At 34.8% G+C, this 12,953-nt stretch overlaps 3 protein-coding genes across 3 annotated transcripts; all 3 read left to right on the top strand.

Moving 5' to 3' along the window:
* Nucleotides 1-2,099: 2,099 nt before the first annotated feature.
* Nucleotides 2,100-3,846, top strand: LOC130725027 (uncharacterized). The gene is made up of 5 exons (XM_057576291.1): nucleotides 2,100-2,275; nucleotides 2,350-2,449; nucleotides 3,400-3,710; nucleotides 3,784-3,802; nucleotides 3,835-3,846. Exons 1-5 carry the CDS (start codon nucleotides 2,100-2,102, stop codon nucleotides 3,844-3,846), a joined length of 618 nt encoding a protein of 205 aa, XP_057432274.1.
* LOC130724594 (uncharacterized) lies at nucleotides 3,834-5,229 on the top strand. The gene is made up of 4 exons (XM_057575864.1): nucleotides 3,834-3,910; nucleotides 3,995-4,282; nucleotides 4,365-4,466; nucleotides 4,793-5,229. The coding sequence occupies exons 1-4, from the start codon at nucleotides 3,890-3,892 to the stop codon at nucleotides 5,156-5,158; spliced, it is 777 nt and encodes a 258-aa protein (XP_057431847.1). The 5' UTR covers nucleotides 3,834-3,889; the 3' UTR covers nucleotides 5,159-5,229.
* Nucleotides 5,230-11,391: 6,162 nt separating this feature from the next.
* LOC130724558 (PLAT domain-containing protein 3-like) lies at nucleotides 11,392-12,482 on the top strand. The gene is made up of 2 exons (XM_057575823.1): nucleotides 11,392-11,647; nucleotides 11,747-12,482. Exons 1-2 carry the CDS (start codon nucleotides 11,576-11,578, stop codon nucleotides 12,275-12,277), a joined length of 603 nt encoding a protein of 200 aa, XP_057431806.1. The 5' UTR covers nucleotides 11,392-11,575; the 3' UTR covers nucleotides 12,278-12,482.
* Nucleotides 12,483-12,953: the final 471 nt, after the last annotated feature.

The following is a 12,953-nucleotide window of genomic DNA, read 5'->3' on the forward strand; positions in this document are numbered from 1 at the left end:
CCTAGCAACATGCGGGCAAGCGTGAGGCTCAAAATCTAGTCCTCGCGAACAAGGAAACCTTGGTTGTAGGATCATTGTGAATAGTTGATGGGTTAGAGAGATCCAACACTCTATGCTAAGTCAAATTCTAGGCACTCATCGTGCCCCTTAGGCTACCCCTACCCTTCGAGCGGCTATATAAGCCTCTTGGTACGTTATCTATTCTCCATGTCTTAAAAATTTAAAAGCTCTCCAACCACTAACATAGGAATCAGAGTGTGCAGGGACCCCTCCCGAGCTCTGTGACGATGCTCGAATCCAGCTGGAAGTAGTTTCCTCCTCAAATAACACCTCCCCTAGATTTGATTGGCTTAGTCCGATCAGTTGCTATCTCCATTTATGAAGTTACGTGTTAATTCAATACATAAATTACATTTCACATCTTTGATTTCTAACTCTTTGTTAAATATATTAAAACCCTTCTAAAATATCTTATACTCTATACTATTTTTGAAACTAAAAAGTCACAACTCCGATAAGTGTCACCCCCTCATTCTATGTGTTTATTCATACATTTTCTCTCTCATACTATAATTAGTAAGTAGATGATGTCATATTTATATTTTCTGATTTTTTATTAATTTAAATATTAAATAACTTCAACTTTTGAAAATAATTTATTTATTAATATTTGATTTAGTAGTTATTAATGACATTAGAATAATTAAAAAAAGTCAATTGTGACAATTTAAAAAAATAACTGTTGTATTAATTTGACATTTAATGTTTTTAATAACATTAGAATAATTAATGAAACTCAATTGTGATTTTTCTACCATTATGATTTGGTTATCTTTTATATTACAAAATAAATAAAAATGAATGTAATATCTTACGTTTAAAATGATAGTAAATATGTCCTCGTAGGATAGCTCAAGTGGTAGGAAATGGGAGATATATGGGTTGGGTATGGGCGGTCCATGATCGATTCCTGGCGGGTTCAATTTATCTTTCTGATATATCAAAAAAAAACTAAATATGCAATAAAAAAATTGATATCAAATAATTTTAAATGAATGATTTGAAAATTAACAAAAAAAATTCATATTTTTATTTTCCTATATACATCTGGAAGATTAAAATGATTTTTGTATATTGATTCAAGACATAACAAATTAGAAAAAGATGAAATTAGAATGTAACTAGGATTAAAAAAAATCTTAAATAAATGATATATATATATATATTTAAAAAAGAAAAAAAAATAAAAATGTCTAATACATGTCGATAAAGTACTTTTTTTCGATCCGCAAGATCAATACAATAGCCAATAGTAGATATGTAAAATAGAACCTTTTTGCATTGACCACCATATGCTCTATCGGGTCGGCTCCAATTCAAGAAATGACTATCGTTTTATTATAAGCTTTGAGTTGATTTTTCTTTGTTAGATCGAAATAAAACGAGACAATGACAATAATTGTTATGATGACAAATGAGTGAATGACAATGGAGGTCCATTTGACATTCTCAAGAGAGAGGCCACCCAATCCAAGTGGAACGCGTTGCCTGGAGTGAATGAGTATATCTACGTACAAACAACAAATCATAGCTCTTGTTCTTCGAATTACCAACCACCATTCCCATGTGGGGATTCCGTACCATTTCAGCTTTAATTATTTGTGTAACTGTGTATTCATTTTTTTCCATTTTTTTTATAAGCTGAATAAAAATATATTAAATGAAGTACAAGGGGTAATTCAACTTAATACAAGTAGAAGTCAAGGGAAAAGAAAAATAAATGTATCAACTTTACAATGGTGGTTGGTAATTCGAAGTATAAGTATTTTTTTTTGAAAGATCCAGAAGCATAAGTGGCTTAAAAAAGTATTTACCGATCGTGCACCAATCAACCCTCCTATCGGTAACAAAATTCAAATATATAATTTTTCTAACACAACCCTCATGATGTGTTGACAAATATTTTTCAACAAATTAAAATATAAGAGCATTCAAATAGATAATAAATAGAATTGTTTAACTAGATACAAATCTGACTTATCGGTAGCAAACTACAGAATAAAATAATATAATTATTCAGTCATCAGTAAAATGACTAAATGAACTATGATGCTGGAGGTCATGATGATGATGTAGATCCACAAAATTTATCAATCTTCAGTCATCCTGGTCGAACAGCTGGAACTTCTAAGAGTCGATATTTAACTGATATGGAATCAGCTGCTGCTCATTTGCATATCCTACTTAATTGTGACGAAGTTAAACCATTCATTGAGTACGTTCGTTTATTGTAGTTTGAGTATTCTTTTAATTCAATAATATATTTACTAATATAGTTATTAATGTCAGACGCTTTGAGCAACATTTGGAGGCATCCTTTCCTAATATCTCTCAAGCTGATATTGATGGTAGGATTGCATCTGAGTTTCCAACTTGGTTTCGATCTTATGTGAGTGTTTTTAGTTTTTAACATTAATATTACATGAGTTAAAGTTATACTTGTGAAATATAAACTCTAATAGGTTTATACTTGATAATGATAGGTTCATGATAGAAATAACATGGTAGATGATCAATTATTGCATCACTTAGCATGGGGTCCTAAGAGAAAGGTGGAGACTTGGCCTATTTACTTTGTCAATGGCTTTAAGTTTCATACAAAAGAGTGGAGTGTCAACAAGAAAACCATCAATTCTGGAGTTTGTATTGAAGGAGATGATGAAGAGCATGAACATTATTATTATGGTACTTTTAAAGAGATTATGCAACTACAATACCCAAGTGAACCAATAAAAAAGATAGTTTTATTTAACTGTGAATGATTTGATGTTGTCATCAATCGTGGTATGAAGGTTAACAAAGAATATGACATTGTGGAGGTGCACCGTTCTAGAAGGTATTCAAAATATGACCCTTTCATATTTGCAACAAATGCAATTCAAGTGTACTACATGCCTTACCCAGAAAAAATAAAAGAAAAGGTTGATTGGTGGGTTGTTGTTAAAACCAAACCAAGGGGTACAGTTGATGATCGATATGCATTAGAGGTTGCATATCAAGATACAACAGCTCACGTTGATCTGGTCTCAAATGAGGAGCTAGATGGTCACTTGAGAGATGATGATGGTGTATATGAGGAAGTGGAAATCCATGATACTAATGATGGAGAAAACAACGAGGTAGAAGAGAATGAAGATGAGGATGATTTTGAGGATGAGGATGAGGATGATTCTGAGAATGATTGTGAATTGTTTGACCAATATATATCTTCTGGTGATTATTAAAATGTAATATTGTGTTTTCTTTATAAAAGGTAACAAATTGTACTTATATTTATGTTGTTGTTAATTTTAATTTTTATAAATATATTTAAGAAATTTATTTATGTGTGTATTGCAGATGTCAGATCGTGGTCGGGGAAAATCCAAAACTCTTAGAGGACGTCCAAGACCGTTATCACACACTCACAATGATATGTCATCACATGTGGCACATCATGCCACTCCACCTTTAGCACAAGAGGATTCCACCAATGTCCCACCAACTCAATCACCGCCAAATGTTGTTGTTGTCACTCCATCACCTAGGACATCTCATTCAACCCCTTCACCCCGTAGTTCTGAAACGGGTGATGAGCCTATAATTGGATCAAGTGAATCTCAAACTGTATCAGATGATGACAAAACTACTCTCATCCTTGCGGGTCAAGGGTATGCATTATTTATTAGAAGTTATTTTAGTGCATTTAATAAGTCTCTAATTGTTTACATGTATTGTTTGTAGGTTCTTACCTTCGCACCATGCGGCTAATATCATTACTGATATATTCAGAAGTCACTATACTGATCGATGGGCATCATGGAAGAAGATACCCAAGGACACAAGAAATATGTTGTTTGGAGAGTTCATGGTAGATTCATATGTTAATTTTCATGTTTGATTTATTATTTTTATATATTGCAATTTCATCTAACTTTACTTGTATTTATTATAGAGTAAATGTTCTATTTGTCCACCCGACTATATATGGGCTAAAAAGAACTTTGAAGCACGAGGTGCATATTTGATGAAAAGTACTTTAAGTAGGGTTCGTACCTTGAAAACAAGACCAGATTGGCTGGGAGATCATGTATGGAATGGGTTACGTGAGCATTGGGATAGTGTAAGCTTCAACATCAAAAGTGTCAAAGCAAAAGCAAACCGGGCATCCGATTGTGATGGATTTGGACAGTCCCTTCATATTGGTGGCTCTATTACCACTTCTCAGCATAAAGCAAATATGGTGATGATCTTTCTCTTGTAGTCTATTCTTCTCTTAATTTAGATATAGATAATATGGTCATAATTTTATTGTACTTTATTAGATTAAAAAGACCGGAACCACTCCTACTCAGCTAGAATTGTTTCGCCAGACACACCAACGCAAGGATGCTACATGGGTGGATAAGAAATCAGAACACGTAAATGTATGTCATTCTGAATTTTATGCTATACTCTTGTCGTATGTCATATAAGGTTGCCTACTGATTGTTTTGCATGCTTTTTAAAATTCAGGTATATCTTTTTCCTTCACGCTTTTAAGTGGTACAAGTACTATGTTTCATTAATATTGTATAGTGCTCTTGTCTTTATTGCTCTTAAATATAAGGTAGTAAGCATTATAGAGTTTGTATGGACAATATGTGCCGGTCATTTGAAGTACTGAAAATTTTCTAAGTGTCTTGAAAAAGAGTAGTATGTTACTTTATGTATAATTATGATTAATGTTATTGTAACTAATTGTTGCTAATAGGCTACATTTGAAAGTACATGGGAAGATAGGACGCAAAAAGCATCTGAGCAAAATGCTCCTCCACCTAATGAGCTAGATGTGTGGCTTGAGGTAGCTGGTGTGAAAAAAGGTAGAATTTATGGATTAGGAATGGAGTCTACTGTGATGCATAACAAATATTGTGGCTCAAGCTCTTCATCATCTGAGTGGGTACGAAGAGAAGAGTTTGATCAATTGAGGGACACATTAGACATCACTCAAAAAATGGTACGTCAGATGATGGAAATGATGCAAACAACAGCACCAACCAATGTGCATACAGATCACGGTGATAATTCAGATGATTTAGAGGAGTCAGAGGATGCAGATGATCTAGGTGGTTCTTGAGGGATTATTTGAACTTTATCAAACTTTGTTTTTAAGTGTAATGTAATAGACTAGTTTATGAATGTTGACTTGATGATGTTGGTAGAGTATTGTATGAGACTAACATAGTTTATGATGATTGTAGGTGGAGTATTGAAGTTGAATTAGTGACTGTTTTATTGTTCCTATATTGATTGATAGATATGGTTATTACAAGGTTAAATCAGATTGGTTAGAAAAATATTTTTTTTTGAATCTGTCACTAATTCAGTCACTAATTTGTGGTCATAATCGTCACTGAATTCATCACTAAATCAGTCACTAAATCGGTTGCTAATTCGGTCACTAAATCGGTCACAAATTCAGTTGCAAAATCAATCACTAAATCCATCACAAATTCCGTTGCTAATTCGGTCACTAAATCGGTTGCAAAAGCGGTTAATAAATCAGTCACCAAATTAGTTGCAAAATCAGTCACTAAATTCGTCACTAAATCGGTTGCAAAATCGATCACTAAATTCGGTCACTAATTCAGTCACTATTTTTGTCACTAACCGTAGCGACCAACGTTTTAACCACTGATATATTTCGGTCACTAACTGTTTTAGTGACCGATTTTACCCATTTGGTGACTGATTTGGCGGTCACTACTGGACTGTTTTCTTGTAGTGGATGTGGTCGGTTGGTAAGGAGTTGAGACTTCACTACACCAAAAAAGGTCTTTAACAGCGGTTGAAAATAGCCTTTTACAGCGGTTTGCAGTGGTCCAGAACCGCTGTAGATCTCGCCGCTGTAAAAGCCTTAACAGCGGTTCTAACCGCTGTAAAAGACGCATTATTTACAGCGGTTGATTTAATAAAACCGCTGTAAATACAGACCTACAACAGCTGTTCTCTCGAATAACTGTTGTACGTGAGTCTTCTTTTACAGCGGTTTCAGCCAGTAACCGCTGTAATTGATAATATATATTACAGCGGTTCCTCCACGTAACCGCTGTAATTTTTTTTTTTTTGGTTGAATTAATTACCACACTTGTTCAGCCAAAAGATCAACATTTCTTTTTTTTTTTTCTTCTGAAAAGAAGATATATTGATCATAATTTAACCGAAAGGGTACACATTTCAAAAGCTATGAAAGCTGTAAAATCAATACACATCACCAAACTAAAACAAGGTATAGCACAGTAACATAAGCTAAAACAAGGTATAGCATATAAGCACAGTAACATCTCATGTAAACAGAACCTCTGTTCTTGTAGCAAGCATATGGACAGTAATTCCATGACAGCAAAAAAAAACTCCCATAAATGAGTTTCTGCAATAGAAATGTGCCTTGAGTTTCCAAATTATAAGGACCCTCTCCCCATTTGAGTCTTCCAAACAAAAAAGATCAACATTTTCTAAACACAGGATATCAACTCAGCCATAAAATAAACATTTTCTGAACTTCAGCATATCAAAACCAATATATCTAAATATCAAAAGCTTCATAAATTCGAAGCAATTTCTAAAGAAGAGAACCTTCACATACCATTCATGGAATCAAATGTACAGAGGAGGAATAGAAGAACCAGTTGTACATGTGAGGACAAACAAGAAGAGAAGGAAAATATGATAAGAGGAATAAAACTCAACACTTCCCTTTTTTTTTTCAATTTCAGGGTAAGCAAAAAAGAAGGGCACTGAAAATCATAAGTTGAAAAACACTTGGGTTTAAGTCTCAAGAAATGCTTAAGATCATTTTGCAGAAAGTAGACCCATATAACAATTTGAAACTATGGCCTATCGTGTGCAGATGCTGAGCTACTTGTTCAGAGTTTGTACCACTGAAAGACTATGGTTGAGAATTACGAAACTTGAAGAGATAGGAGAAAGAGAATATATACTTGTCTCTTACATAACCATAAAAGTTCAACGACAAAGATAGACTAGACAGATAAAAATCTTTATAAGACTCCCATCAAGAGAAATGTGCAAAATATTTGAACATGACATCAGTGAAGACTAAAGACTAGTTAATTGCATACCGGAGACACTCCTAATAGCCACTTTGTAACAACTGCAATATCTTGCCGCCACTCATGCTCACGCTGCCAACAGCTAGCATCACGAACAAGATTAGGTGGCCCCTGAATGGACAAACTATCAGAGGAAAAAACATACAGTAGAAGAAAATATATGGAATAGAGAGGTCGTGAAAATGTAAAGGTGGCCAGTGGACCAGTCAACTATACTATATTGAAAGATGTGCTAGAATATGTCACAGTACAACCCAATTTTATAGCCCTGCAGATGAGATTGATAGTTAACACTTACTTGAGAAGGTTGAGTCCAAATAGTCACCCTCCCATGGAAATTTGCAATCAATCGGGCACAGGGACCGGAGGTCGGGGACCATTCTATAAACTGGACAGAATCACGAGGAGAATCTGCAGAAGATATAAATATAACATTAAATTTCCAACAACAAAAAAAAGTTCGCTTGGGAAATAATGTTACTTAGATGGTGGGCAATCCATCAAATAATGCTAATGAAAACATTACAAATTCAAATTCATAGAATGAAGCAATGGCATCAAAATACCTGCTATGACATTGAACACTGCACATTCAGTTGACCTCTCTGGGATCACAATATGTATAGGGATCCAAAATGGTGGATTAGCATTTGAACTATGAAAAAACAAAAATGCTGATAAGCATTACAATTATCAAGTTGCCACCAAAAACAAATAATGCCAGCAAAGCAGAAAAATGAGCAATAGATACATGATTGAGCAGGAAGAGACCACATGCATCATGTATGCCTATTTCAAAAAGATATAGCAGTACCTGAACAAATATAAAAGAAACATTTAATAAATGATCCAGGCTTCAGACAACTACGCTCAGCTTATTTAGCAACTGAAAAGCCCCGTTTGCATTTTCCAATATACTTAGGTCATTAGAATTAAAAGCTTGGTTGTTGTTTTGATGTGCTTAGCAAGTACAGAAAGGCCTTTAGAACTTCATGTATTAAGGCTGGGTGTCATTAGGTTAAACGTCAATTAGGAGATGAAATGTTTATTTAATTGACTTTTGTTGACTCTTTCCAAACACATGTAAAACCATGGGTCAGTTTTTGATACAGACAACATAAAAAGGGTCATTTAGAACACAGTGCATGTTATAGCTATTAATGTAGATATCAACTATATTTCACAATGCCAAAATTCGACCAAAGCTTAAAACATAAAAAGTTCCATTGCCAAATTCATCAGGCAGCAAATAATGAAACTGGCTAAGACAAGAAAATATATTACATAGTTAATGAAATAAATTCAAAGACATTGGTAAACATATGACAATATATATCCACAATATAAGAAAATATAGCAAAAAAATAAATTAGAAACCCTAAAATGTTTAAGCTAACTACACTTGTGGAGTCTTGACTTTATGCATTGAAATTTGAGAGGAAAGAAGCGTAATCAGAATCTGAGTTCTGTTGATTTAATACAAGAGAAAGTGAAACAGTATGTACAGATAGCTGGATCAGTTACTGATCCCAAAAGAACTACTAACTCTAACTGATTATAGCTTACACTTGATTCCATGAATGGTATGTGAAGCATCATGCAGATTATTGTGGCTGAAGCAAAAGAAATATGCCCATATGCTTGGATGAAAGAAGCTTTAGATGAGTTGGTTAATAGACAAAGTACTAAAGTTCAGCCCAAAAAGATGGAGATTTAATTAAGTAGAGGTTGTTAATTGTAGGGTGTTCCCTTACTTTTGGAATATACAAAGTGGTAGTACAGAAGCATTCATTTGATTCTTTAACAGTCTATTATGGAAGGTTTTGCCATTCAAGATCATTTATACAGATCAACTTTGTTGATAACATGCTCAAAAAATTAGAGAGCCTCCTACACTTGAATAAGATCACTCAAGTTAGGAGCATAGATTTCAAATGATAAATTACTACAGAATGATTAGTTTTCTTTATAATAAAGCCAACCATTATGAAATTTCTATACCAAATTAGAGAGCCTCCTACACTTGAATATTTATGTATGATCTCCATTATGAAATTTCTATACCAAATTTCTCAATGACTGGCCATATCCTGAGAACCAACACCAGAGATAGCTAATGCAACAGACTATTCTATTATAGGTGAAAAGAGCAATTGCAACATCTTTTCAGTTGTAGATTTCACTAAAATCTTAAATTTATAACATTCCACTTCAGAAACAACATTGCAAGAGAACCTATTTCCATAGTAACTCTTATTCAAGTTTCATTCCAGAGTTTTAACAACAATACAACCACTTAATAGGCTTATATGCTCCTGTGCTCTCACATTTGAATCTCTATTGTTAGTTGCTACCCATTGAAGTATGTTGGTAGTTTGTTATCAACTTAGTCTTATCAACAATGGTCTAATACACACATAATCTACAGATCATTTATACATGAGTTTGATAACTGTATATTGTCTCTTCAATTAAAAGTTTGTGTGACATATTTACTTGTCATAGCATCCCATTCAACTAAGCAATTTATTTTAAATTGCCAACAACAATTCATATATAGCTATATACAATCATCTGTATCAAAATCAAAACTAAAGCATTACTATTCAACTCAGGGTGCACAAGAATAAGGAACAGAAATCAAGTTGTACATATTTCCAGTTCTGCAGAGCTTACTAGACCAGATTCTAAAACAATGTTTAAAGAATCAACATTCAAGCAATAGTTATAGTGAGTGAACCGGCGATCATAAAACACACTCAAACCCTAGGTTGCATTTACAAAATTGAAGAAAATCATACCTTATGAGGAAGAAGAAAATTGCTTGATCGAGGAGAGGAACAATGGAGCGCTTTTGAACTCTGAGGACAGGGCAATGAACCGTGCACGAAGGGACACAACACAAGAGCGGCAACGGCGCAGCAGGGACGGAGGCTGCGGCAAGGACGGCTCCGGTGGCGGCAAGGACGGTGGAGGCACAAGGTGCAGCAAGCTTTTGAGAGATGGAACAGAGGTTAAGATGGCAAGAACCGTGAACAAAGGAACACAAAACAAGAGCGGGAAGGACAGCGGTGGCAAGGACGGCTCCGACGCCGGCTAGGACGGCTCCGCTGGCGGCAAGGACGGTGGAGGCAGAGGTAAAACGCGTTTGAGAGAAGGAGAAGAGGTTAAGAGTCGAGAGAGTGAAAGTGTGGTAAAGAATAGGGTTTACAGTTACTGGGTTTTGTTAGTGGGGTACGAATCAATATAATATACTTATATATAAAAACCAACATATTTAATTAAAGCTCACTCGAGCCCAGTGGTAAGAATTCATACAAATTTTTGATGTACCCGGGTTCGAATCCCCAATGAAACACTTTTTTAATTTTCAGGATATATTATTTACAGCGGTTAGTAGATACACGCTGTAAATAGTGGAACCCAATTATTTACAGCGGTTTAGAACATAACCGCTATAAAAGCCTATTATCCGCTCCGCGTTTTTGTGTTTACAGCGGCTGCAAAATTAACCGCAGTTAATAAGTAATGATTTTACAGCGATTTATTCTTTAACCGCTATAAAATCCTATTATCCGCTCCGTGTTGTTGTTTTTACAGCGCCTGCTAGGTGAAGCGCTGTAATAGGGGCGCTGTAAAAGCCCTTTTCTGGTGTAGTGCTTGTTTGGGAAAGTTCTTATGAGGAGGTCATTGAGGGATGTATGCAGCATCTCAAGCGTACTCACCCAAATAATGACTACCTCATATGAAATGATCAATACTACACCCATTCTTATCTAATTGTCCGAAGAGATAAGAAGAACACATGTTAAGTAGTGCAATTAATTTTGTTAATTTTCATAAAAGTATTATTTCTTTTCCAATTTTACTGTTTAGAATGTGTTTTATCTTTCGTCATTTATTGCTCATACAAGTAAACTATTAGAAAAAATATCATTTAATACTCGTTTAAAATGCTAAATTGACAAATATATAGAAACAAAACAATTTATTTAAAGTAGACAGTTAATAAGGAACAGATGTAGATGCAATATAAATGTATAGTTAACTCAATTGATAATAATTATCTTATATGAAAAAAAAGTAAATATAATTAACTCAATCAATCAATAATGTGATGTGATGATTTGCTTTATCTTATCTTCTAGAGTTAGCGGATTTGCAAACTCTTATGTTGAAGGTAACTGAAATGATTCTTAAGTAGCTAGAAATTAAAGAAATTGACAATAACATTTTTCCAAAACTAAGAATAAAAAGGAAAATAATTATATACCCAAACATCACCAATTCATAATTCCCCATCCACCCTGCACCTGTGCACCACATGGCCCTCCTTTATTTATGAACAAAGAGACCTGTAACACTGTATCCATCACTGAACAACAAATTAAACTCACTTTCTTCACCAAATACTCCATCTCATGGCAATCAAACTGAGGTTCCTCGCTCTCCTCCTTCTCCTCTCGCTATTCTCCCTCGGAACCGTCACATCGGTAATTTCGTAATCTCACTCTTAATCATCATCTCTATGTTGTTTGTTTGTTTGTTCCAGCTGAAAAACAACAAAATGAAAATTGTACTTTTTTCACTAGGACGAAGAAGATTGCGTGTACACAGTGTACGTTCGAACCGGGTCGATCATCAAGGGGGGAACAGACTCAATAATCGGGCTCAAACTATACGACAAATACGGCTACTACATATACATAACAAACTTGGAAGCATGGGGCGGGTTAATGGAACCGGGTCACAACTACTACGAGCGTGGCAACCTGGATATATTCAGTGGAAGAGGGCCTTGTCTTGAAGGATCCGTTTGTGCTGTCAACTTGACTTCAGACGGGTCGGGTCCTCATCATGGGTGGTACTGTAACTACGTGGAGGTTACCACCACCGGGGTGCACTTACCGTGTGCTCAGCAGCAGTTCACGGTGGAGCAGTGGCTGGCTACCGACACTTCACCTTATCGCCTATGGGCTGTCAATAATTACTGTAATAATGACTTGGGCCAGGCCCGGCCCAAGCCCATGTATAAGCCCATGTCCACATCTATGATTACGTCGAGGACTGGTTCTGGTTTCTCTATTTTGGACTCTACTGTCCTTGTAGGGACAGATAAGTAATTTACTAGGTTCTCATGAGTCATATGATAGTGTTGCTGGGGATTATTTTGGTGTGTTGTGTGTTTAGTTATTTACTATGCAGGGATAGTGTCTGTCCTCCATGGTATTGTTCGATATCGCCTAAGCTGAATTGAATACCGGGTTCCTATCAAGAACCCTGTTTGTATTATTATAAGTATGGAATAAAATTTGGGCATTTGGCACCTATTGTGTGGTGTTTTGGACGTTTGGGTAGGTGTTGTGAAAATGATACCTGCGGTGTGTGTCCACACCCTGGCCTTAAAAAATATTGCTTCATTTAATAATTCCTAATTTTGATTTTTCTTTTGTCTTAGCCAAAGTATAATACAACTCGCTAGTTGTGAGACTAATCTTTTACCTCACGGTTTGTGCGCTAAGCGATAGGGTACTTACTGATTAGAAATTTTGATCATTTAATAAAAAATATTTGATTGAAACAAGTCCTGTAGATCATTTAATAAAAGAATTCCGCCAATTTGATTTCTTAGTTTAAATTATTATGATGAGTTTATTTATCACTTTTATTTTACTTAGAATTCCTAATTTATTATTTTAAAATAAATTTTTAATGAATTTAAAAAATTAAAAAAAGTTAAGTTATTTTTTATGCAAACTCATAATCATCAAAATGATTCAAAATAAGGAAAAACTAACT

The sequence above is a fragment of the Lotus japonicus genome, chromosome 6 (genome assembly GCF_012489685.1).
Source record: "Lotus japonicus ecotype B-129 chromosome 6, LjGifu_v1.2".
NCBI classification, from domain to species: Eukaryota; Viridiplantae; Streptophyta; class Magnoliopsida; order Fabales; family Fabaceae; genus Lotus; species Lotus japonicus.